Source organism: Bombyx mori, chromosome 6 (genome assembly GCF_030269925.1).
Source record: "Bombyx mori chromosome 6, ASM3026992v2".
Lineage (NCBI taxonomy): Eukaryota > Metazoa > Arthropoda > Insecta > Lepidoptera > Bombycidae > Bombyx > Bombyx mori.
The window spans coordinates 6752825-6780731 of NC_085112.1; the positions used below are offsets into that span (position 1 = coordinate 6752825).

General features: G+C 35.6%; 2 protein-coding genes across 2 annotated transcripts; one reads left to right on the top strand and one right to left on the bottom strand.

The window, feature by feature from the left end:
* Positions 1–1771: 1771 nt before the first annotated feature.
* Positions 1772–22188, top strand: LOC101741684 (protein wings apart-like). The gene is made up of 14 exons (XM_004930523.5): positions 1772–2417; positions 2599–4475; positions 5018–5209; positions 6397–6501; positions 7356–7499; positions 9268–9389; positions 9524–9650; positions 9792–10007; positions 11398–11593; positions 12099–12217; positions 12863–13026; positions 13229–13338; positions 14393–14577; positions 19164–22188. Exons 1-14 carry the CDS (start codon positions 2258–2260, stop codon positions 19356–19358), a joined length of 3912 nt encoding a protein of 1303 aa, XP_004930580.1. The 5' UTR covers positions 1772–2257; the 3' UTR covers positions 19359–22188.
* LOC101742947 (IQ and ubiquitin-like domain-containing protein) lies at positions 22177–27907 on the bottom strand. Its single transcript, XM_012694133.4, has 5 exons — positions 26844–27907; positions 26646–26758; positions 26319–26527; positions 24650–24779; positions 22177–23910 (listed from the first exon to the last, which is right to left on the bottom strand). The coding sequence occupies exons 1-5, from the start codon at positions 27763–27765 to the stop codon at positions 22780–22782; spliced, it is 2505 nt and encodes an 834-aa protein (XP_012549587.2). The 5' UTR covers positions 27766–27907; the 3' UTR covers positions 22177–22779.

Below are 27907 nucleotides of genomic sequence, written 5' to 3' on the forward strand. Positions count from 1 at the left end.
TACTCGTCGAACTCGACAAAGAGGTCGACGTGCAACCTAACCCATGCGTCAGCCCGCTGAGTTTCTCGCCGGATCTTCTCAGCGGGTCGCGATTCCGATCCGGTAGTAGATTCATTCGCGAAACAATTGCTCTTGAGTTGTTAGGTCTCCTTCGGAGGCGCTCGGGCAGTTGTTAGCAAATCCCACCCCTCTTGGCTGAGCCTTTGCTCGCCCACCTGTCCTGGTGAAACTGGAAAGGCCTTCGGGCCACCAGTAAACTTTCAATCATAAAAAAAAAAAAAAAAAAAAAAAAAAAAAAAAAAAAAAAAAAAAAAAAAAAAGGAGCTAAACGGTTGTTCCATGGGGAGTGCTCTGAGGAATTGTTTGAGATGATCCCCTCATCTCCTTTTTATCATCGCACCTCCTGCCATCAGAGCAGAGTTCATCCATACCATCTGGAACCGCTGCGTTCATCGACAGTGCGTTTCCAGAGGTCTTTTTGCCACGTAGGTACCATCCGGCTATGGAATGAACCCTCCACGGTGTTCCCGAGCGCCATGACCTGTCCTTCTTTAAAAGAGGCTTGTGGAGAGTATTAAGCGGTATGCAGCGGCTTGGCTCCGCCCCTGGCATTGCTGAAGTCCATGGGCGACGGTAACCACTCACCAACAGGTGGGCCGTATGCTCGTCTGCCTACAAGGGCAATAAAAAAATACAATTATTAACATGTATTAATAAAAAGAAATACAAATTAAAAAATTCAGACAATTCACACAACTTTTCTCTTCGCTTTCCCGCCAACAATCTCCTATTTTTAGTTTTTTTTCAAAGGGATTTTATAATCTGGTAACTAAGACCTTTAGGTCAAGTCTTATTTTAATTTTTAACTCTTATTTGAAAAATGTAATTTGAAAAATGATAATATGGAGTGAAATAAAATGAAACGAAATTATACGGGATGAACTATAATCTCAGTAAAATGGTGGTCATTTACTGAGATTTTTTCAGTGGACTTTTTGGAGAATCCCGAGAAGCTACCTCCAGCGGCTTTGTTCCATTTTCTCACATTTGTGCACTTTCACAGATATTAAGCAGTTAATAAACCACCGTTATAACACTTTTTAACCTGAAGAAAAAATAAAACAAATCACACAACTTCACTCCTCGCGTTCCCGCCAAAAAGTACCTAATTTTAATTCATTGTTTTTCAAATACCGAACCGAGATCAGAATCGTGCAGTTTGGAACTCTTTGTATAATCTGTGCCCTTTTATTGAGAGTCTATGGTCACTCTCTACCGCCGGTAGGTATGGGATTCTTCCCGAAAAAGATCGATTTTAAAAACGACCACTATCAAAAGCTGATTAATTTACCAAAATCAAGAAGTCAACGTCAAAAAGAGTTATTAAGATCTATGTCTTCAATTCCTACATTTTTGGATTTTTTGTGGGCTTTATTTGTAGAAAATAAGAATTCGCCAAGTCAATCAATCACGTCACCGACAAATATTGTGAGAACGCTACGATATATATAAGGATTTTTTTTATAGTAGGGAATACAAGGCAAGGCAATGGTAGGCACGGTAGTGGTCTAATTATTATTGGTGTCTATGAGCAATCGTAGTAATGAAACTAAAATCGTGTAACTGCATATGTTTCATGCATGATTCGTTGTAATTTCAAGTACGATTATATTCTTATCGAAATGGACATTTCGAAATGAAATTTTCCATGGTTTGAGATCAATTCATTGGCTTATTTCGAATAAAATCGATCCTCCTTTGGAGGTAAAATCGATTACTCGATAGATCGATCTCAGGTAACATTTCTACTCATTAATGACACAAAAAATAAATTCTTGTTTAGCCAATATGGCGTCTCCTCTGTTATGAGATGACAACAGCGCAGTTTGTGTCCTATTTGTCATTATTGATGTTGAATTTAACTCTATTTATCTACCTCAGTATGTTCAAAGAAAGTAGTTAGTTGATTTGGAAGCTATGATTATTTGACACGGGCTCAGTGGATTGATTAAGTTAAAAACAGTGATCGTGGGAAAAGTCTATCGCCCCTGGAAAAATGGCGGTTGTGTTATCTTTATGGGCTGTGTTTTCGTTTAATTAGATCTGTTTAAGATTAAGCTGCTTCATCAAATCTTAAAATTTCATAGCAAATACATTGCGAGTAAACGAACGAAATGTGCTATTTGCTTTGACATTTGACAAGCACATAGTTCAGCGAGTTGGTGCAAGTGTCATCGTTTTTGATGAAATTATTAGAATGTCTCGCTGGGGTAGAGGTAGAGGCGGCAGCGTGGCTGTGCCGCTTGATAGTGCCCTATTTAGAGAGAACAGCAACTGTCCTACCGCGGCTCGTTCTGCAGGTACAGTTGGAAAGTGGGGTATTACCAGCTTTACGTCAATCCGAAGCGCGCCTTACGGTAAGAAAAATATTTTTTTACTTGCGCATATGATTTCTAAATTGTTATGATGTAGATTCATAAATATTGCTGTTTTTTCGGTAACAATATTATAATACCATACAAATTTTTTAAAACATAGTGAATATACGATTTTAAAAAAAACTTTAAAAAAATGTTTTAACATCTGTCAACATTTCAGCATACTCTAGCAATGTTCTTAAGAAGCCAGTTCAAGATCAAAATAGCCCCTTAACAGTACCAGCCGTTGAGGCAGAACAACCTCCACCGAAGCCCAAAAAATTCTTTAAATCCCGAAATGCAGAACTATATCCTCCAGTTCCTCAAATTACTTATGCACCACCAGTACCTGCAGCACCTCTATCACCAGAACATCCTTCTCATAGTAAAGAGAAAAAACCAAAAAGAAGGACACATACAAGAGATTCGTCCTCTCCAGAAATACCTTGGAGAAGTTCTGAAAAGAACAAAACGAAGAAAAGCACAGTTGCAACTAAGGCAGCCAAAAAAGAGGATGTCCCTGCTGAAAATGCTCAACCACCCAATAAACGTTACTTAGTCCGTAATAGGAATAAGGTGATAAATTATGCTGAAGACGGCAGTAATAGTCCCATACCAGAATTTACAAGTCGATATGAACCTCTACATGTGAAAGCTTCATCACCAAAAATACCAACACCATTGGCAAGTCCATCATTAGAAAATCAAACGCTTGTAAAAGCAGAAGTATCAAGTCCTTCGACAAGTAAAGATGCTAATGAGGAACGTAAGCCACCTCCTATTGTGCTAAGAATATCTAAAGGAACGTCCCGAATTGTCAGCACAGATTCAAATGAAGGCTTTACATCTCCAAATTCTGACAGACATTCATCTTTGGACATGCATTCAGATGTTGGCTTTGATCACAAAAAGAGTCCATCTGTTGAGACAATATGTTCACCAAAACAAGAAAGCCTTAAAATTACAATAAAATGCCCAGGCATAAATCATGAAAATAAGAAAGAAAAGAAAAAAGAAAAAAAGGACCACAAATCTCACAAAAGACATCATCATAAAAGTTTTGATGAAGAACTTGCAAAGAAACCGGCCTCACCACAATCTGGTTTGGATGTTTATGATCTCTACAAAACTCTGGCATCACCTCCATATGATAATGAAAAGGTCTTTGGAAGTAAACAAACAACTAAAGATGAAATTGAATCACGTCTTTCTAAGCTTGATGGCTTAGAACCACCCATAAAATCACCTAGGTTAGAAGTGCAACCGAATGAAACACCACCTGAACCAAAACCACCAGAAAATACAGGAAGATCAAGAAGAAATCGACCCAATATAAACTATAGTGAAAATGATGATTACTTAGATGTAATTACTACTGGTTATACTAGCAAACAAACAATTAAAACAGTAAGTGACCTCAAAAAAGAAGGACGTAAAACTAGAAGGAAACAAGAAGCAACAATTGAAAATTCTTTAGTCACTGCTACAGACCCTGGTAGTGAAACTGAAAAGAAAGAAAGCCCTCCAGAGAATACAAAATTGGTAGAAATGTTTTCAAATAGCGCAGAGAATAAACCAGTTATTGAGACATACAAAAAGCCACACAAAAAGCAAAAACATAAGCAAATAAAATATTCTAGCCCTGAAGAGGAGATAGACATGACTCTACAGAAAAACTCACAGGAACAACACAACAACAGTGATAAAGAATCAAAACTAGATGACTTACCACTGAACAGCTTAGTTCAAATGTCAAATTCACATGACACTCAAGGTTTTCCTCAAGCAAATACCCAGTCTTCAGACTCTGCTTACAACAGTTGCCCTAATGATAATTCAGAAGAAGAAATACAAAGGAATTCACAAGAAGATGTCTTCAAATCTCCAAGGGGCTTAGGCGAATCAGAAGAGCATTTAGAAGATAAACCAAGTGTAAAATTGGTAATAACTAAAAAGAAAGGCTCAATATTTAAAAGTAAGTCATTAGTAAATGACAATCCATCACCATTGCCTGCTAGGAAGAGACGTCATTTGTATAGACATGAATGGGCCAATGATGTAAGTAATGTAGTTTGTAAACTTCAAATTAAATATATTTTAATAACGACTGAATGACAGCTATTTTTGACACCAGTGTTTATTATTCACTATTATTTATTACTCATATTTTACACACATGTATCATGTGTGTAAAATAAATGTTATAAAATAGCAATGAGGCATTATAAAATTAAAACGACCTGAGATATCTTATAGGACAATACTATAAAAGTTAGTTTATACTGATGCCCCATTTAAACTATTTTAGCCCCGTGAATGGTGTAAGTAGTGATCCTGGCTACTCTTGTCTCTTAGGTCATATTTAAATCTGAGTTTATGGAAAAAAGGCAATTCAGTGCAATTCATAACACCATATATAAATTTTATTTAAATTCATATTCATGTAGATTTAAAATTTAATATTTAATATCAAAATCTAAAAAGTAATTAATTACTAACAAACTATATGTTACATATACATTAATAATAACATTACATAGCCCTTTACTCAGTGTCTTTGTGTCAGCATAAAATATATATTTATATTTTAACATTTTCAGAAAGGAAGTGAAACTCCAAGGCCTGAGCCATCGGAAAATTCTGAGGTCAGAAATCCAGTAGCACCAGTGACTGAAGAACTGACCAGGGTCACTAGGTACAGAGCCGCTGATCCCATTGTAGATGACATTGAGTCCACTAATGATGGTTTTAAACCATATACTAGTGTAAAATGTAATAAGGAAGCTAAAGAAGTAAGTTCAACATCTATGAGATTTAAGCATCATGTCTTTTACTATTACTTTAGATTAAGAATGCTTTTGAGTAGAATTTTAATTTCTTTAAACTTAATCTAACTAGTTAGCGAGTTATACAAATAATTGTAAATCAAACAACTTTAATTGTACATCAAAGTGTGGGAAGTTAAAGAGGCCTGAATTAATCATTACTATTAAAATCAATTCACAAAACACTATACTTACACTGATGTACATGTCTCTTAAATTTTTTGCTTGACAAATAAAGTTTAAAAATTTACCATTTTTGGAATATGTATCAATTCCATTAATGATGAAAGGTTAGGTTAAATACAAATTGAAATGTGCATTTTTCTTGACTAATCTGGCAATTTATGGCCATTTTGTTGATCATAACATTTTAAAGTCTTGTCCTAAATCATAAGACAGTGTGCTCATATCAAGCAATAGTTTTTATACTATTTTCAAAACATACAGGCAGGAGCCAGTTTTTATTAACAAAATGTGTTCCAGAATGTCTTGTACAAAGAAGGAATAAAATCACCCAAAAAATAATGATTTATACAGGGTGTCCCAGAAAGAATGGATAATCCTGAAACACCTCATAGTAGAGCTGTTGGGAAATAAAAAAAAAAAATAAAAAAAAAAATTTTTTAGGCAGTACCCAAATTAAAAATAAGGAAAATACCAAATTACATGGGACACCCTGTATAATGACGTTTACTTGTGTTAAGGAGTCTGGACATACATTATTGTATACAATTTATACTTAAATCTCATATCTCAAGGTGGCTGGCGATATTTACTTAGTGATGTCAATTGGCCCTCGTAACCACTTAACGTCATATGGGTTGAGAGCTTGTTAACCCCACCGCACTATATAAAAAAATCAAGTTCATAATATTCTGAAGCTATTCAATAAGATCTTTTTCCAATCATCCTATAGTAAATAAATATGTGGCGAATTTTTAAGCTTGGATTATATGTATGAAAGCTTCAGTAAAATAATCTGGTATCAAAAATGGACTTTACACAAGATATACATTTCTTTAAAATATTAATTTTATAAAAAGAAAAAAAAATTTAGTCCATTTTAAAAGACAATTATAAAATAAAATCAAAAGAATCTGAATCCAAAAAAGGAAGAAAGGAGGAAGAATTATTTGTGTGCTTTTTATTTTCAGTATTACACTGTAGTCAGAAATGTCAAGAAAGCACATCAGATACAGGAAATTGGAGAATTCCAAGAATTTAATGATGATGTTGAATACCTTCTGGATGCATTACAGGTATTACGGTGATTGTTATTGTTAAAAGTGACTTACCTATAAGCTCAAATAATATTTTTACATATTGTAGAATAATTCTAATGGTGTGAAGTTAGTCTAGAATAGCACTTTCTGTGGGTGTTACCATCAGGTGTGTATGGTAGCACCATCCTGTCTAATTCTGCTCTCCATTTTGAAGGACAGGGTGACCTTTATAAACGAAAAGACTTAACCCGAAGTTGGTCATTAGCTCAGTAGATGTTTTACTCTAATATTAATAAAATCAAATTTAAAACAAATGAATAACATCATGTGGAGTGGAGGTGTTCTGAAGTCTTCGTGGCCTAACGGATAAGACGTCCGGTGCATTCATGTTGAAGCGATGCACCGGTGTTCGAATCCCGCAGGCGGGTACCAATTTTTCTAATGAAATACGTACTCAACAAATGTTCACGCTTGACTTCCACGGTGAAGGAATAACATCGTGTAATAAAAATGAAACCCGCAAAATTATAATTTGCGTAATTACTGGTGGTAGGACCTCTTGTGAGTCCGCACGGGTAGGTACCACCGCCCCGCCTATTTCTGCCGTGAAGCAGTAATGCGTTTCGGTTTGAAGGGTGGGGCAGCCGTTGTGACTATACTGAGACCTTAGAACTATATCTCTAGGTGTGTGGCGCATTTACGTTGTAGATGTCTATGGGCTCCAGTAACCACTTAACATCAGGTGGGCTGTGAGCTCGTCCACACAGCTAAGCAATAAAAAAAAAAAAAAAAAAAAAAAAAAATGTGGAACACTTGAAACTTTATTACATTATTTTCGAAATATTATATTTGATGATAAATTTCTCGTAATTTTTAATTTTCTCTTATAGGACAACAATCCAATGTCAACAAGGTGTCTATCAACGATAACATTGGCGAGCAAATGTACGGCACCGGCATTCCGCATGCACCTGCGGGCCCACGGTACTGTGCAGAAGTTCTTCAGTGCACTTCACGACGCCACAAATGACCAGGTACTGCAGAAGTTACTTAGATGTAATTTTTTTAAATAATCATGCCCCAACTTCTCAAATACTAAAATAAATGACTAAGGTTTCGTTGGCTCTAAATCGGCTTCTGTATTTCAATTTAATAAAATTGATAAATTTTTAGTCAATTACACAAATTGACTTACATAGATTTGGAATAAATGCCTTACAAAAATAATATAGTTCGTAACCTGGCTTAACAATATATAGGATACTTATTACTACGACACGAGCAAAAACGGATATAGCTGGAAGGGATATAAATACTATGTGTACTGGTTTTTCATTTATGTTGTAAATGTCTATGGGCTCCAGTAACCACTTAACACCAGGTGTGCTGTGAGCTCGTCCACACCTTAGAAATAAAAATAAAAAAAATTATGCGAAAAAATTTATCTCATGAAGCACTTATAAACAGAAAATGAAAAATTAATCAAAGCAAGTAATGATATTAATTGTGAACGAAAACAAATTGAAATCATTTTATTACAAAGTTACATGCCAACATATATGAATATTTGGTTTGAATATATATTTTAGCGACCAAGAGACCGCAAGTAACCCAAACTGTCTGTTGTAGTTTCTTTTCTTTTTAAAGTCAACCTTACCTAACCTACTTTGTCAATACCTAACGCGCCCATCCCATTTTGCTAATACTTGAGTGGGTGTAGTGAAAGGCAACTCGCTGACAACTTGATGTGTAATTAAGCTTCTTATAAGTATTTTAAAGAAACAGTTATTTGTTATGTTATGTGATTAATGTTACATTATTAAAACCGAATACAAAATAATTCCATGTTTAATGGCACAGCTAGGAATTTGCATTGTGTTATGGATACTGAAGAAACATAAGATAGCATCCAGATTCTGAACACAATTCACACAAAAATACTGACTCCAACCAGGAATTCATTCTGGACTCTACAAAAGAAGCAATCTTCTAAATTGAAAAAAAAACAAATAAGCATTACTCTGTATTAGTCTGTATTAGCAGTTCCTTTTTTTGTAACATATTTACTGTGTCGTGTACTTACTGAAGTTAATTTACTTTTATACTTTATGAACTTAATCTAAACTATTAGATCAAGATGACAAAATTTATATTTTTTTTTAGTTTCTTCGTTAATCAAATTCAAATTTATGTCATACAAAGTTATTGCGAAAATTAATATATATAAAAATTTATAAATTACTAGCTGTCCCGGCAAACATTGTTTTGCCATATATAAGATTTCTAGGGAATTTCTAGTGTAGAAAAAAAAAACTTATTGTAAGTGTGTAAGGTTGTGGTAAATGAGTGAAAGAGGTATGTAGTGCTGTGAACGATGAGGGAATATATAATAAAAATAACAAAACCTCATTCAACCACATGATACCTCATTATAACAATAAAAAATGTCCAAATAAAAAAAATATGTTAGGGGTGGACAACCCTAATCACTTAGGGGTATGAAAAATAGATAGTAGCCGATTCTCAGGCTTACTGAATATGCATAAAAAAATTCATGAGAATCGGTCAAGCGGTTTCGGAGGAGTATGGGAACGAACATTGTGACACGAGAATTTTATATATTAGATTACATGCATATAAAAATTTATTACATTTAAAAAAGTGATTGTATCTTGAGCAAGACAGAAAAATTAGAAATGAATTTTATAGACATTCTTATAAAAGTGTCACAAAGTTAGCACTAAAACTGCAAATGCATGATTAGGATTAACTGCTAGGCTAAAAGTGTTTTTTTTTTTTCAGAGTCTGGGTCTGTGCACTGCCACAGTCATGTTTGTGTTATCCCAAGATCGTCTCAACATGGACTTAGATCGAGAATCACTTGAGCTTATGTTAAACTTGTTAGAATCCGACGCTTCACATAAGTAAGTAATTGACAAAAGAAACCACTTAAAACATATTCAGTGAAAACTATTGCATACTTTCATTTTTTACCTTGTTTTACATTCCTTTTTTTTATTGTGTTATTATAGAGAATTAACAAATAAATATGTTTCAGGAATGCTCTCGATGATTGTGGTTTAACATCGACACAATTAGCCAAAACACAAGAGCGTGTAAGGGAATTATGTGCTGAGATAAAAAGCCAAGGGAAAGCTCAACATTTAGATTTGGATAACATTACGGTGAGAAATAACTAATGTCACACACTCGAAAATGTGTCATATTTCAAGCATCATTTCAAAATATTAATTATAAGAAAAACATAACTAATACTTTTTAAAACGGTAATAAATACAACAAGATGAATCACATTTTGATTCCAGGTTGGTCATTTAGCAATGGAAACGCTTCTTTCACTGACGTCGAAACGCGCTGGTGAATGGTTCAAAGAAGAATTGAGAGTTTTGGGTGGCGTTGATCATATTGTGCGTACTATCCAGGACTGCGCTAATAAACTCGACATGCCGACATCTTCATGGACTAATGAACAAATTGAAGTGCTAAGGAAAGCAGATAGATGTATGCGGGTTTTGGAGAATGTGAGTAAACAGTAGCAGTTTTTATTTGTAATATTTCCTGGTAGATCCAACAGGCTTCACAATTCTCCACTTCTACTCCACTCCAACAACAAAACCACATCAAATACAGCAAGTATATGATCAAATAATAAGTCTAAGTTGTAAAATATGTAGTGGGGGTGTATGTATAAAAATGAAGTTCACATTGTCATCAAAACTAGCTAGTGTGGGTCATTGTTTAAATAGATTTATATTGAAATATATATATAAAATGTTTTTTATATTTAAAATTAGTGGCGTATTTAATTAATTTCCGTTCAAATGTAATTAAAATATCGTTTGCGGCGGCACTTGGATATTTGGTAAGAGGTCGCAATAATGCTCCAGATAGTATATATCTCTTTCCGCATGAAATAACGTAAGCTTAACGGTCGCCATTTTTCATGCTTTGAGTTTTGAAAACGCAGCTAATTTTCTCAACAATCACTTCGAACCCACCTTTTTAGATGGGTCGTCGTGAGCTTCGCGTGAGCGTATGTCATGACATCATAAGTGACGTTTTCGCCGCGACTACAACGACCGCGGTCGTTATGTGGAACGACTAAAGGTGCATTTTGATCGTTGTGGGCGCTTAGTGGAACGCATCCAACATAAGACGAATTTGAAGCAAACGTTTTCAGTAGTAGTAGTTTTATTTTCCAAATGGAAAGGCAAAGGTATAATACCATACAGCCTAATCTTTTATATATTTTTAATATGAAATATGATATGATGAAATGAAATGAAGCTCATTAATTTCATATGAAACATGGCATGGCATGAAATGAAATGAAGAATTTGAGACATTAATCAACTGGGATGAAATTAAATGAAATGAGATGAGATGATATTGTATGAAATATTATAGTCTCAGTAAAATGGTGGTCGTTTACTGAGATTTTTAGTGTACTTTTTGGAGGATCCCGAGAAGTTACGTCCAACGGCTTTGTTTAATTTTCCCACATTTGTGCACTTTCACACACACATTTAAACCTGAAGAAACACCAAATAGACAAAATAAATCAAATCACACAACTTCACTCCTCGCGTTCCCGCCAAAAAGTCCTCAAGAGTTTGATGTCTGGACTACCCCACAGACACAACCCACTGAGTTTCTCGCCGGATCTTCTCTGTGGGTTGCAATTCCGATCCAATGGTAGATTCAGCGAAGCACTGTTCTTGTTGGAGCCAGTCCGAAGTTGAAATAGCCCTTAGGCTACTAACGATTAGGTAAAGAAAAATAATAAAAATGTAATCTTACAAAAGCAAACAAGCAGGAAAAAACGATAGCTCAATTACACACATTTTGCTTAAACCTTTTAAATTTTAACATTCCACATAAAACAAATTTGAAGCAAAGATTTTCATTTAGGTGACACAACAAAACGAAGAGAACCAAATACATCTGGTACGCGAGGGCGGCGGCGCGGCGCGGACATTGGCGGCGTTGCTGCGGCGCTGCGCGGCCGAGGCGCGGCGCGACGTGGAGCGACGCCTGCCGCTGCTCGACGCCGCGCTGCCGGCACTCAAAGTACTAGTCAACCTCTCGCACTCGTTCGGTAACACAGGTGCGTATCTAACTTTATTCCTTTTATTATTAACTGACTTGATTATCTCATCACTGACATGATTCTAAGAGGTAACCAGAACTCGCAAATCTATTCTTGAAATCAATAATAATAAACTGTGATTATGTAACGCATTCTTTCATTGTTGAAGTACGGCTTCATGAGATGGTCAGAAAATGGTACAGAAAAATAATTAAAATCCACCGGCATTTTTGAGAACACAAAATACTAAGATAAACATTTAATATCAGTTTAAACAGCCATATATTAGCGATGGTAGTTTTATTGTTATTATACTAGATATAATATTGTAAGTCTGCAATAATAGGTAATCGCTTTCCTGTCTATCTCTGCTCTGATATCTTAGTCACATGTTGGATTTGAAGAGTGAGAGACTGATCTTGTGTCGCAATGTGTCTGGCATTTACATCGTGATCTTACAAGTTATTGATCAAAGTATTTATGAATCAAATCAACACTTTTAACAATATGATACTACTCTTAGCATCAGTCGGAGCTCAAGTAGTAGGTGAACAACCATCAGTCATGGAAATCTGCCTCATCATTCTCAACAATCAAGGAAATTTTATACCTGATAACAGGAACTTCGAATTTAGTGTTTGTGTAAGTATCTTTTGTGATTAGCTTCTGTTGTATTCTCGCTACTTGCAGTCGTGCAATTATGACTGTTGTTGAACTGTATGATGAAGTTCTGTGACCAATGTTATTTTTTTCAATAATTGAAGAAAATGTAAATGAAATGTCCATACTACCTGGAGCCACTGCGGTCATCCACAGTGCGCTTCCAGAGATCTTTTTTGCCACGCACCATCCGGCTATGGAATGAGCTCCCCTCCACGGTGTTTCCCGAGCGCTATTACATGTCCTTCTTCAAACGAGGCTTATGGAGAGTGTTAAGCGGTAGGCAGCGGCTTGGCTCTGCCCCTGGCATTGCTGAAGTCCATGAGCGACGGTAACCACTCACTATCAGGTGGGCCGTATGCTCGTCTGCCTACAAGGGCAATAAAAAAAAAACATGGCAGCCCTATCAACATCTATTGTGATCCACTCAAGACTTGAAGGGTAATGCAGAGTGACCGTTATTCCTAAGTAATTGAGATTCCGAACCTCATCTGTCAGTGACACAATCAATACGCAGCCAATTTAGGGATTGTCTAAGGGCTTTTCAAACATCATTTGACGAAACACTTTATGTATTTAAATTATTATTAATTATTATTATTAAATTATTTTCATTCTTACATACAGGTCCTTTTACTGCTAATCAATTTAGTACAAAACAATGAGACGAACACGCAACGCTTACTGAATGTGCGGATCCGTGTTGATAATGAAGATGACATTATATCCCGAAGCGTGTCGGCGCTCGACCTTATTGTCGATTTGTTCTACAAGCGAGAAGATCTGGCGAGGTCAGTGTACTTGTTTATTAAGTAATTACCGTGTTCTAATTTTCCAAACAGAATATACGTTTGAAACGTGATTTTATTATTTTTACTCGACTTTACTTGAGGCTTGGTCAAATCCCAGGTCGAATTCGTATTTTTTTAATCAAATATACTTTTTTTCATATTAGAAAGCAATATTGAGTCTGTTTTTTTTACATCAATGCAGGCGAGCAGAAGAAAACACGGATGCTTTGTTAGATGGTGAAAAGGAACCTGAATCTGACACAGAAAAGAAGAAGCAATCCCAAGATGACATTGACGAGACTGTAGCAAAATGTGAGCCATTGTTATTGATTGTTTTATATTTTAGACAGTTCTTGTTGTATTTTTATCATGAAACTTAGTTTTTGAAGAGAAAGCATCTTTAGTACCGTTGTGATTACATAAAAAGATGAAACGAATAAGCGGCGTTATTACATAAAATAAAAACCGAATAGCGGCGTTAATAAAAACCGAAAAATACTGGAATAAAATTATCAAGCAAGTTAAGTTTTCGTCGTAGTTTCTGCCTAGTACCTTGGTATTTTATAAAATTAAGTAGCGATGTTTAATATTGTTATTCAAATTCAACCAAATATTAATCAACCATTGCTTGTCGATATCAGAATTGATTTATGGTTGGGTAAGCATTATACTATATTTCTTTTTGGAACGAAGTTCCTTATGGGACGATGCGTAAGGGTACCCTAACCAGGAAAAAAAAACGTCCGTAACGTAGGTTTTTATTAGTAATGCACACAGTGTACGATTTAACTTTGTAATAACGTATAAAATATTTTTTTATCATTAATTGACCACGATCTCAGAGCGTTCGTTTGCACAATACACTAACTCTTATGCAAACAACCGTGAATGAAGTGTACCGCAATAAGATCGCACGTTACTGAATTACCGTGGGTTGTTACGAAACCTCAATTTTTATTTTCTTTATACCTTATATATACCTTTATAACTTAAAATTAATATATTTATAATAAGGAACTTCGTTCCTATCCGATGTCCCACGACACCACACATATTTTTTTTGTCATTTTGTTTTGTTCAAAGATTTGGCCCACTGAGTTTCTCGCCGGATCTTCTCAGTGGGTCGCGTGTCCGATCGGGTGGTAGATTCTGCGAAGCACGGCTCTTGCTAGGGTTCGTGTTAGCAACGTCATCAGGTTTAAGCCCCGTGAGCTCACCTACTAGTTAAGGCGACGCTATATAGCCTCTCAAGACTATCAGCTTAGGTAGGAAAAAAAAAACAAGGATTTGTCATAGAAAAAGCAGTGTAGATGCTCAGGAATAATGTTGAATTTAAAGTAATGCACATCGGACGTAATGCCGGCAGTGTTGTCCCGCGCCGGCACGCACATGGAGCATACGATGGTCGGCGCGTACATCGGGCTGCTGGTGGGGCACATGGCCGTGCTGTCCCCCGAGCATGCGGCCGCGCTGCGCCAGCGCGTGCCCGACTACGCGCCTCTGCTGCCCACGCTGCGCAAATACTACGCCTTCCTCTCCCTCACTGCGAGCGTGAGTACACCCCACCCTGAACTGACAGATACTGTAACTCTACTTTTTTTTAAAGAGATTTTATGGCCTGGTAACTAAGACCTTTAAGCCATGTCTTATTTTAATATATTTCTTAATTTTATGAAAAATGATAATATGCACTGAAATGAAATGACATAAAAATGATTAATTTGGGACATTAATCAACTGGGATGAAATGAAATGAAATGAGATGAGATGATATGGGATGAAATATAATCTCAGTAAAATGATGGTCATTTACTGAGATTTTTCAGTGGACTTTTTAGAGGAACCCGAGAAGCTACGTCCAGCAGCTTTGTTTCATTTTCCCACATTTGTGCACTTTCATAGATATTAAACAGTTAATAAACCACAGTTACTACACATTTAAATCTGAAGAAACACTAAATAGACAAAATAAAACAAATCATACAACATCGCTCCTCGCGTTCCCGCCAAAAAGTCCTGTAGCTCTACTGCATTCACTATAAAACTCCCCGCGCACTAGGCGGCCTGGCTGCGGCAGCTAGACGAATATATGGCGTTGTATAGGAGCCCGCGCACATAAGCAGCCCGGAACTCTTGGCTGCGGCAGCCAGTACAACGCGCCTGTTACACGGCAGCCAGAGCGAGTGTTGGCGAATGTATGTGGCTGCCATCAGTCCCCGCGCACTTGTTGTAGCAGCCAATGCATATTCGTTTTGCCAAATGTTAGTTATATGACACAGCGTGCTTGTACAATCTCTTGTATTTAAAAAAAACCGTTCTGGGTATATATCGACGCTTGAAAGGCAAACGTGACTAGGCGACAATGCGTGAACTTTACAATAGACTAATTTAAAGTTGAAATACCTGAAAACAAAATTTATTTTAACGAATCTAGCTGTAGTAGAATCTAGCTAGTAGCTGTAGGATTGAAATGATTTTAATAGACCTAGAAATAAATTTTTTTTGCGCATCGAATATGGTTATTGCCTATCATTTATGTTCAAAGCAGTTATTGTCGCTTAGTCACGTTTGCCTTTCAAGCGTCGATATAAAATAGTTATAAAATAAGCCTTTTGAATGCCGTTCTAGAAAAAGAGGACGGATCCAGTGTCTTCTTTGATTTGCGTTTTTTACGAGATGAAGTCCAAATCGCTCGACCAAAAGATCCTAAATTGGCATCGATTGGCTGCTATAACTGGCTGCTCAAATATTTCGGTTGCCGCAGCCAGGCTGCCTAGTGCGCGGGGAGCCTAACTGTTGCGTTGTGGTAAATGAAAGTGGACTGTATTTATTGGTTTTGATATATTTAATTAGTCCTTAAGAGACAAATTAAAGATTAAATATATGAAATATATGAAATCGAATTCGCGGCTGGATTGAAAGGGGGAAAACTGTCATAGCGGACGTCGCTCGTTGATACTTTTGACGTTCCAAAATTAAACAATAACTCCAATCCACTGGAATCAGTATCGCTATAATATGTGCCTGATGGCTACATGCGTGGAAATATGTGTGGAGGTTTGCGTCGCCAGCGGTAGCTTCTTAGTACCACGCAAGCGCGTACGCAGCACACCGCTAACACTCAGACATATCGTGCTGTTTCGCCACTCAATGGCTACCCAGCCTGTGCTCCAGAAACGGATATAGTCCATGATGGTTTGCAGCGATTCATAGCTGTTGCTAGAAATTACTTATAATAATAATAATAATAATAATAATAATAAGCCTTTTATTCCATACAAATAGTAGGTTGCATACATATTTTAAATATAATATAAAAAAAAAATATAAAGAAGAAAAGAGAAGAAGAAAAAAAGTACTGATGATATTACACGTGTTTCACTTAATTTGCTTCCCTTCTCTCTCCCTTCCGTTTCCTTACAAAAGTATAAATCTAGACAACGTTTTAAAAAATATATAGAAGTTTGTTTGCATGGACCCCTCCTCAAGTGAAGGTGAAGGCCTCCTCTAAAGAATAACAGCTGTTTTATCATTAAGTTCTGACGTTGTAAGTTACTATGTAAAGCTGATCTTTCTTCTCTTTAGTTGAGTGAAATATTTCTTGGGTTTGTGTTCCATTTTCTTATTATTGAAGAAGTTTGAGATATCTTCCTTAGAGGGTTATGGTCTTGATCTTCCACGGTGACCAGCCGGATTGGAAGATGGTTTTTGTTGCTTCGTTGAAATTAATTGAATGTTGCATCGTTGAGGGAGGGCGCAGTTGGTTGCTATGAATGTAAGTTATTGGTTGTATTGTCGTTGGTTTGGTTATGTGGTGTGTTGACGTTATTGCTTACTAAAATAGCTTAGAATACTAGGTTTTAGAACTCCTTCTGAGACACTGTTTGACCTAGGTATAGATGATGGGTTTGCTTGTTTTATTTTGCTTTTCTTAGTGGGTCTTGTTGTACTTTTACGAACTAGTGCTTGAGAATTGGGATCTGACTCTGGTGAAGTCATCAGTGTTCTTTTGTTGTTTGATTTTAATAAAACAAGTTTATCGTATTTTATCGTGACTTTATTTCCTTTCTCGCGCTCTCTATTTGCTTCTTCCTGTAGTTCTTTCCTTTTTTCTAATATGTATTTAGGGTAATCTTCGTTCAAGTAGTATTGGGTATCTATTAATAATCTTCTTTGTTTGAGAATGCTGACCTTTGAACCAAGGGTAGAAAAGGTTAAAATTATTGGTCGCGGTTTATCACATTTTTTTCCCACTCTCCTTATTTCCTGAATATCTCTACAATCCAATTTTAAGGACAATTTTTCACTTATGAATTGCAACATATTTTTCTCCAAATTATGATAGGATGTCTCACTCTCTTCGATACCGAAGAAAATTATGTTTCTTTGTCTTGCTTGTCTTTCCATAAATTGAATCCTTTTTTCTTGTTGTTCAACATTTTCTTTCAAGGTTTGATGTTTTTCTTCCAATATGGTAAATTTCTCTTCTAATTTGTTGGTTATGTTGAGTGTTACTTGTTCTGTCACCTTTTCGCCATTTTTCAGAATTTCTATTTTTTGTGCGTTCAGTTCTTTTTGAATATTTTGTAAGGCTTTCATAATTTCCTCCATAGTGTATGTTTGTTTTGTTTTGGTACTTGTTGCGTCCTCTAGTAGAACTAGATATAATTTTTTGGGTGTAAATCGAACGTAATTTGCCTTTTTCCTAATAGATGGCGCTGTTTCGCAGTTTATTTTCTATTTGGAAAGTTTATTTTCTATTTCTATTCTAGGCGAAATTGCAGACTCATTCAGGAAAGAAGTTATGTTTTTCCAAAAAAGGAATAACTTACGCGATTTTCATTTATTTGCACTCCGGAACTTTCATAGATTACACTAATATAATTTAAATTCCTGGATTCGCGAGAAAAAACTGGAAAAGTTCTTAGATTGTCGTTTGTTAAAACTTCATTTTTTTTAAGTATTTTGTGTATTATTCGTTAACTTGGGACCTTGTCTTCACTATATAGTCATATTCACTAGTTTATTTGCCACTTGTACGATTTTTTATCACTAAATTCACTTTAAATTATATTTTTAAATAACTTTTTTACGGTCTATGTTGTTACCGCGTCTCAGTACCGCCTACCCTAAAGAAATTACTTAAGCTAATAATATTATTAATACCTTACAAATGTTTTGGTTATACTGTCAATTTGTAAGAAGACTAAAAATAAATAAATAAATATATCAGACATCGTAGGGGCGAATAGGGAGATCGAGCTAAGAGAAAAATATTCGAGTACACTAATTACGTTTGTTGTCTTAGAACAATTTAAAAATCTTCTCTTGACGTTAGCAAACAAAAATGAATGGTTCTTAGGATGGAAAACCGTTCTTCAAGAAGGCTGGTTGGTAAGTGTGATGGCGTCTACGCGCCAGTGTTGCCAGTTGACCGTGTGAATTTTCCCCCAACTTTTTTCGAAAACCCTCCGAAAATAGGCTTTTTGAAGAAAAAAAACCCAAAACAGCCTTTACTTATTTTAAAGAAGAAATAAAAAACCAAAAGGATTCTTTTATTTTTTAATCAAGCTGTCCCTATAACTTCAACCATCTCTAAACAATTATTACAATCATATTCACTTTCGTTATTATTATTTAAAGCATACACGTTTTCGAAGTTAAAGATATTTATTTAACATGTCCGATGTGGAAACAAAATTTATGCATCTATTTGACAGTGAAAATCGAATCCTGAGAACCGCTTCGGCAGTTTCTATTGTCATTTGGTTGTATAATTTGTCCTTTATATTATTGACTTGTGAATAGTATAGTAGACTATAATTATTCTAATAGTAATTGCGAATTGTGTTTGTGGATGAATTATTGGTACTTAAAAAACCCCCGAAATTTCTCCCAACTAACTTTCCCCCCGAATGTCCCCCAAAGAATCTTTCCCCCAAGGTCGAAAAACCCCCCGAATTTGCAGGGAACCCCCCCATCTGGCAACTGTGCTACGCGCCTCCATCGGCTAGGCTCTGTCGTAGCACGAAGTTAGCAGAGTTCGCATTCGTGCTGCCATCTCGGGAATCGTGCTGCGTTTCGTTTAGTTACCAAACTCCGACAAATAAATAAACTACATCCCGCATGTCCTACAGGGGGAAGCAGCGATCGTCGCTCACGTCAAGTCCACGCAGCGCATCATCGAGTTCATGGAGACGAGCGACAAGGTCTATTTGTCGCCATCCGACGTGCCGCAGGACATGTCGCTCAACACCCTCACGTACTCGAACCACAACTACGGCGCTGGGTCTGACAGAATTTCGTCCATGGAACTCGACGGGTACCACTGAAACACGAACGTGCTACTCTGAGATCGTATGCCGTGGAAGTACAATGTCAATTCTCGATATGTCGGGAGGCTTCTTTTGTAAAATTGACTGCATTATAAGTTTTTTCTTAGTGATATTTTATTATCTCATTTCAAAAACAGTTTACTTGGAAAAATGTCGCTTATCCATATAATCTAGGATGACTTTTCAAAAAGACCAGTTTTTACAAAATGTACAAAGTCGAATGTTCAGAAACGTGTCAATTTTAAGAAAATAATTCGTGTTTGTGCCCTTGCAATGAGAAAAAAATAAATAGCGTACGCCTTTTGTAATATATCGATGATCATATCGTAACCTAAATATTCGTGAGCAATAATTAATTGAGAAAGAGCGTGTAAATTTTATGTAAAAAAAAAAGAATCAAATTGTGTTGTAACAGTTTTAAAGTATATTTTATTAATATATATATTATTTACGTTACTAAGTTAAAGAAATTGTCTCCGTATATTTTTTTTTAGTGATATGCGATCAACGAACCATTCGCATAATTGTTAGTCGTAAATCGTTGTTGAACTATAAATATGGCATGGCAGCGCTAACGGTTGCGTCGCTGATTTTTTGGACAAGCTTAAGGCCAATTATATTTGATGAGCAAGCGTAACTGATAAGACTTGTAAATATAATAAGTTTATTCATAGCTATTGTATATTGTCACACTTTAGAAGACACGCCAAATGATAGCATTACGTGTGGCGTTTGTCTCGGCACAGTAGTAGATAATTCGGTCTCTTGTATGAATACTTCCTTCTTCTAAATCTAAGAAAATGTAAATAATAGATTATTAAGATGTTTGCGTTGGATATGGGTTATGAAGTCTTAATAAAATTGAGATATTCCGAGTTTAAGCCACCAAGATGGCAATATTAAAAGTGCAAAAATTATATAGTCGTGTTAAGTATATATAGTAAAAATACCATATTCTTTTATGTGAATATTGTGTCTGCACTTTTTGTACTATACTGTGAGTGGATTTTACAAAATTTACTAGACTATTGTTGTATCGAGGCACAATTGATGATTGTATATAAAATTAGCTAGTATCGACAGTTATGACCTGTGGATTGAACTAACGCAAGAGTGAAACATTATTATAGGTTGACTTGATAAAGAGTAGCGGTTAGCGAGTCTTACTAAAATGAACATGATCAAAGTAAATATGAAATTTTAGTAAGTTACGCTTTCTTACATTAGAACGAATAAAATGTACAAACGTACAGAGACACTAACTTGGTTAGTTGCCGGCTAACGAGAGAGTAAATACTTAGGATTATATATATACAGAATAGTAATTTATGATGTTGGAATTTTAAAACGATAGTTGTTAGATTTTGACGGCGGATGTTGCGTATGTTTTCTTACAGATTTGGCGAGAGACTTTGTTACGACTCGACTGATTGTTCGTTTAGGGTACATTTATGTTTTCGATTGTAACGATGAGGCACGCTCTTTACTTAATTTTTCATATATATATATTTTTTTGAATCATGCATGTATATTAATTAACGTTAATATAAGTGTCGATATATTTCATTGCGATACACATTAAATCCTCTGTATGAATTATAGACTTTAAATTGCCATAGCTTCTTTAGCTCTTGAAAAGAATTTTTGATAACTTTTCGGAACTGTTCTTAATTATTTTTTTTACACCGACGTTTATCTTATTTTAACTGGTTTGTGAAGCCGATAGATAGAGCCATGCATGATACTGCCTTGGGGACTGGAATCTTGCCTGAAATTGATTAGGATGGCGATTATCCAGTACCTAACTCCCTTAGGCTTCCGTTAGTCGCGTCAGTAGACCGTCGAAAATAATCTAAATACTATAGCTACTACTACGGATGAGTATTAGGGTAGTAATAGTATTAATTGGTAGAAGCAGCAAGGCCGGGGTCGCTCGAGTTTTTATAACGTCGTTAGTAGCTAATAACTCTAAAATTAAATTATTTTTGTATTTGAATGTGTTAAAAGTTTAATGTTTCGATGTCTCCAATGAACACTACTCTAACTCAAAATTGTGAAATTTTAGTTTTCCATGCAAATCGCTTCACTATGTTAAAAGTATTACAATTAATCATTATTGATGGGGTTCGAAGCAAGAGTAAATCAGCTAGCTACACAAAAAAAAACATAAATATATCTGCAATAATAAAGATTTTATCAACTTTTTTCGTTTAAACGCTCCTCCTGTAAATCTACGAATTTGGAGTTAGCGTAGTGTTCATTGGAGGCATCGGTTTATGCAATGACTAGATTCAGTTCCGAAATTGTTTGAATTGTGAATATATATACTTGTGCGTTTCATTCTAGCCTCATCGTACAGAAATCACCAAGCTAAGACTACATAACGTTACCGTATTTATATTAATTTCAGACAGCTTTACTTATTTTTAAGGTTTTACTTTGAATTAAATTGTGTAATAACATTTAAATGAGTAACGATATTTATAGTTTCGACTTCAATCATTTTAAAATAAAAGACTACTACATGCATGTCTCATGACTTCTTTGTACAGCTTATATTCATTTTGCTTAAATTATATTTACGTAATTTATTGATCTACATTAATACTATGGATTGTTTAAGCGTAGCAAGATGCATTTCGTTGTGAAATTTCACTTATTATAATACTTGTGTTTTATAAATACCCCTACATGCCTATTATATTATTTTGTTTTAGACTTCATCACTGGGTTTGATATCTTGAGAAATTATAATTGTATATGTAATTTGTAATTATGTTATAAAGTATTACGTGTAATTATTAAAAGAAGACAATTTAAAAAGAAAGTTTTATTTTATTTTTATTGCAGCTTTTTAATCCAAGATTATGTTGCGAAGGCTTGCAATAAAATACTGGTTTAGTTAATTTTAACAATAAAACAAGCATTTAAGAAAGGTTCAACAAAACATTGTCAATCTAAAATAATTTACTCCGGTTGTTTCAGATGATTTCGCGAAATTATGCATTAATAATAAATAACCTTGTATAAATCTTGTATAATCTTCTTCGAACCATAACCTAAATGTGCACATCACTAAAATTGAGAATGTGACTTTAAAATATTTGAATATGCAATTTCGAAAAGGGCACATCTCTGAAAATGTAAAATGTTCAGGAAATGAAAAAAAAACTGATTATTTTCTAAAGCAGTGTAAAATTTTAAATATTAACTTTTGAGATATATTTTAGTGTTAATTAGCAATTGAAAATTACTGGAATTATTATAAAATGGCTGTACGTAAGCCACAAAACTACATGTATATGAAAAAACGTATTTGACAAAATATGCGACATGTGCCCTTTTCGAAATTGCATATTCATTTATAAACGATAGAAGTATGATTACAATAACTTTTCCTAGTACTTTTTTTCTAAAATCAAATCGGTTCGACTGCATTTACCCGAGCCACAGCTGGAGCACGCACGCTTTGCCAGTCGCCACTCTCCGTGAAACGTTTATTTACAGACATTAATTGCTCGAAATTGGCCTTAGCCAACTTGTGTTTAGTTTCAACTTTCTGCACCAGCTCTTCGTCGTATACGTCTTGAGGATTCTGAAGCTTGAGGTGGGCTTTCATCTCTTGCACCGTAACCAAGAAACAGTTCCATGGAGACCAATCGTCGTTCACACGCCAACGACACAGTCTTAATTCCGTTATGTCTTTGCATTCGCTAATTGCAGAATGTGAATGCCATAATTTTTCAACAATAAAGAATATATCTTTCTCTTGTAATACAAAGGCTAAGGATCCCCAACACTTCCGACGGCGCTCCTCTCTTTGTACTGCTCGTAAAATAAACTTGTAAGGCGTCATGTCCACCCAACTCCGTTCGTTTACGTCTTTCCAAGAACAAGATGTGCACACCAAGAATCCACTCATCTTTGTGTTTAACGGGAACTCTGCGTAGCCCTTGACTTGATGGCATAGTTCGCAAAAGTACAATCTACTTTGCTCCATTTGTCTATATTCGCGGATGTCTTTGCATTTAGTTACACCGAAATTTAGCTCCGACGTTTTGATTAGTCGTAATATACTCGCTGCTACCCTCTGACGTAAGAACTGTAGTTGAAACCCATTATACCGTCGCACAAGAAGATCGCATTCCTGATCTAAGAGCGTTATTATTTCTTCGGCTAAAGGATGACTGAATTCTTGTAAAGCAAACTTCATATCAACTAAAAGTTCTAGTCGTTCTTTTACCTCCGCATCTTCACGTATAAACGAATTATATAATTCTTTTAATCTCCTAGCTCTTTGTATTTCAATAGTATCCATAGTAATAAGCTTACCGCTGCGTCCATACCATGCAACGGGCTTCGATATTTCTTCTAAGAAACGTTCTTCCTTTATTTTTCGACTGTCTTCTTTTATTTTAATTCTGTATGCTTCAATACAACGCAGTAGTTCTACTTCCTTATCAAGCAGTAAAGTAAATTCAGCAATTTTAGGTCCTTTTGAATGTAGTTGTGATATCCTAGCTATTTCGGCGTGCTTCCAACGATCTACCTAAAATCAATATTGGCATGAAAAAAGAACGACATACATTTATAAATTATTATGACCATACCGATAATATGTACATTAGAGTAATAATTTCCCATGTTACTAAAGTCACTAATTCGCTAATGGACTGAATTTATCAGCGTTTGTTTATTGATTGATAAGACACCCAGTTGGATTCTGGACCGCGCTCGATATTTAATAGAGTGCATCATGGATCAAGTGGTTCCGTATTTAGGGCTAGCAACCACTAGAGTAGCAAGGTAGTCGCAACAAGGCAATCGTTTTATATCCAAAGAAATGTGTACATATAATTAGTTACAATGTTTAATCATATCGTGCACTGATTATTCAATTTCACGTTGTGATGTTGCCACAGATAGTGACAGGCTCATGGCCTATCTGGTATTAGGTTACCGGAAAATCCACGAAATGTAAATGCTGTCGCCAACTTTAGACATGATGTAGAAAACTCCACTGCAGTGGAATAGCATCAAAAGCGTACCCTTAAACTATCGCATGACTGCTCTATACGCTAGTGTTAGTATAGTACTCTATTCACTCTGCTCGCTCTTCCACTCTAGCATCTAGATACCCAGTTTTATCGAGAGTAGCGCATGATTCCGTTGTGCTGCGAGAGCTTTATTTCCAGAGTCCAACATGGTTATATGGAATAAATAGATAGATGCTGCCAGAAATCGAATTAAAAAAAAAATCGAAAAAAAAACAGTAATTTGGTACTAACCATAGCATAAAGTTGATCAAAATCTTGACGTGTTTTCGGGAATGTTTTTGTCACAAGATCTCTCTGGAGACGCCTTTGCATCGCTTCCTGTTCTTTTTGGTCTTGTTCGCGCATTCTGTTTATTCTATCTCTAGAAAACAATAAATGCATTCGATAGTGACGTAAAGATATAATCTAAACTAAAACTAAAGTATTTATTATATCAAAGACAATGACTTAAAATAACTTATATTCGGTAGGCAGCGGCTTGGCTCTGCCCCTGGCATTGCTTAAGTCCATGGGCGACGGTAACCACTCCCCATCAGGTGGGCCGTATGCTCGTCTACCTACAAGGGCAATAAAAAAAAATATATATATATAAAACTTTTTTTGCCACGGTAGGTAGGTACATTTTATGTTTACTTTCAAATACTAACACTGATTCTCCAAAAATGTCACGCTTGCATCAAAAGAAAGCAAAAATTCAATTTTGTACTCGTATATGTACGAGTAATTGACATTTCACGTTAATGCTCGAAAACTTAAATACCTGTTGTATGTACCTACTGACAAGTAATTTACGACTTGCGTTTTATCAAACATACCTAAATAATATTTTCAAACCTAGCAAAACTAATTAATGTTTAAATAACAGCGAAATAAAATTATTTGATAGCTTAAACCGGACATAAATAGTGTCACTTTAAAAGGCCACCATGCCAAACCAGATAAAACTCAATTAAGCTGGCAGATAGGTCGAAACATTTTCAAACAATTTAGAGGAATTTCCAGACAAAATCCATTGATGTTTATATCATAAAACAACGAAAATTTTGAAACACAATTATGTGATTTTATAGAATAACCATTTGAATGCTCTTTACGTGATTATCATAAAACGATTCACCAGATAATGGGCAGCAGCGCTCTCTGAGTTTTATCCCAGCGTGAAATCGCCGATTGGAGTTTACCGGGGTTTTTGTGATCTGGCATGAGTGGGTATCCTGCATATTCCTGTTGCAATACAATCGTGCGTCCCGGCTTAGAGGATGGAACGGCTGTTATGTCATATTATTGAGATATCGACCACATATCTCAAGGTTGGTAGCGGCATTCACATTGTGTTGCCTATGTGCTCCGGTAGCTGCTTAACACCAGATAAGCCGTGAGCTCGTACTCCCATGTAGCAATAATAATAAAAATGTATTGACTTAAAAATAATCAGACAATATATTACGGTGCTAATATTAATAACTAATTTTTTTTTTATTCTCTTGAAATCTTGATTCTCTTGATTCTTTTTTTTATGTTTGAAGGATTACTGGTGGCCCGGATGCCTTTCCAGTTTCACCAGGACAGATGGGCGAGCTGATTCATGGGTTAGGTTGCACGTCGAACTCTTTGTCGAGTTCGAAGAGTACGGTTATCGGGGTCCCTAAGCCTTCTCCTAGTGTTAGAGCTGAAGGCGTCTAATGCAAAGGTTATTAGATCTGATGGATCCGTAAGGACGTGTCTAGTCCTTGATTCTCTGAAATACTCAAAACATCAAAAATCACAATTAGCACAATAGCACTAATCTCATTCTCTTTCATTCTTTTTCAAAGCTATGCCGTTGTCCCTACCCGGTATGAGTCGTAATTTTGTGAAAACACAAAAATAGCCTACATCTATTTATTTAAAGACTCTTTACCTGCATTCTTTTAGCCATCTTTCCACTTTGATCCGAAACTGGTAGTGCTTAAATGCTCTTTGAATAATCGAAGCGTAATGGTCCTGATTCAAACGTCGTTTCATTTCTTCAAAAGTCTCGTATGGTTTCGGGGTTATTATCTTATCATTCACACTCGGGATGTATGCTTTAACACAATTCATTTGAGTTGCTCGACTATAATCCGTATCCTTTAAAGCAAAAGCTCATTAACCAATGTGATACACTCAAGTTTGTAAAAAACAATCATTACAATATAACTAAAAAACTTTTTTTTTCTCTTAAATAGCTACCAGAAGTACTACTAACGTATATTTTTTCCCGTTCTTCTGCCGTTTGTGTATCTCTACAGTTTTTTTTTTCAGGCGGTAACTTTTCTGGTTTTTGTGGCGTTTGCGTATATGCATGATGGTACTCGATTCCTGCAATAAATGTACAATTTCTTTCATTTTTAAGATACACAGATTAAGATACAAAATTAAATATAATAATCCACGTAGGTTTTACCAGTAAATATATTTCTGTAGCCCCCTAAATATGGTTTCTCAATAAGCTCTGTAAATATTTCCACGTTAATTTGCTTTATAGTATTACCAAAAGGTACCATCACACTTAGTACATCATTGATTGGCAACTCTTTGTATAATTTTTCTAAACGTAGTTTTTCATTATTTTTTGTTAACAGTTCAACTTCGGCGATACCATATTTATCATAATCAAGATCTAAAAGTGCCATTCGGTCTTGAAGTGGTTGCTCTCTTCTTAACAGAACTAAATTGTCATGTGCAGTATCAAACAGACCAGCTAAATTCTTTTTCACCTCGTGAATTTTCATGATAGAATGGTATGAGCGAGTGAATATCCCGTTTTGATTACGAATGTTAAATTTTATTGCAATAAAAGGCATTGCTTTCTTTTTTGGCATAACTGCATGAAGAAGATCATGGACGTACGATTCTTTTGGTATGGATGATAAAGAAAATTCTTCGGAATCTTTGGTGAAGACATCAATAACAAGATTACCGAGTACATCAGTTTTCAAATCTGATACGAGGCTTGAGTCCTTCAATACAGTCCTATTTTTGGTTAAAAGTATATTATTATTTGACAGGCCTAGCAATTTGGCAAGTTTCTTTTTGACATATTTAATTGCAGTATTGGCGGGGAACACTTTATTGAACACTTCGTTTGGATGCAATGGCGATTTAAATGTGATAAGAACGTGGCTAATAGGACACTTGTTTTGGTCGATATCCCGAGCGCAAGGTGCAGTAGAGTACCGCGACTTGTTCTCATCTTGAGGCGAGGACACTCGATTGTAAGGTGGAGCCGTCAGTAGCTTTTCTCGACCTAGTTCGCATTGACATGCAACCACTCCTTTTACACAGTCGGAGTCCGGTGCGATGCCTATAGTACTTTTCGCGTCCATATCTCGATTCAACCGACACTTACATATACAGATATGAGAACGGTATTGAAAAATATGTAATAAATAAAAATAGAACGTAACTTGTAACCAAATCTTCCTGAACGATAACAGAATGTTATTTTCCTTAGCAACGAAAAATGCG

Coding starts and splice junctions, on each gene's coding strand:
- LOC101741684 (XM_004930523.5), top strand. CDS start 2,258: ATGTCTCGCTGGGGTAGAGGTAGAGGCGGCAGCGTGGCTGTGCCGCTT. Junction 9,651..9,791: donor TAGATTTGGATAACATTACG/GTGAGAAATAAC, acceptor TTTTGATTCCAG/GTTGGTCATTTAGCAATGGA. Junction 12,218..12,862: donor ACTTCGAATTTAGTGTTTGT/GTAAGTATCTTT, acceptor TCTTACATACAG/GTCCTTTTACTGCTAATCAA.
- LOC101742947 (XM_012694133.4), bottom strand. CDS start 27,765: ATGGACGCGAAAAGTACTATAGGCATCGCACCGGACTCCGACTGTGTA. Junction 26,528..26,645: donor AAGAACGGGAAAAAATATAC/GTTAGTAGTACT, acceptor TTTGCTTTAAAG/GATACGGATTATAGTCGAGC. Junction 24,780..26,318: donor AGATGGCTAAAAGAATGCAG/GTAAAGAGTCTT, acceptor ATTGTTTTCTAG/AGATAGAATAAACAGAATGC.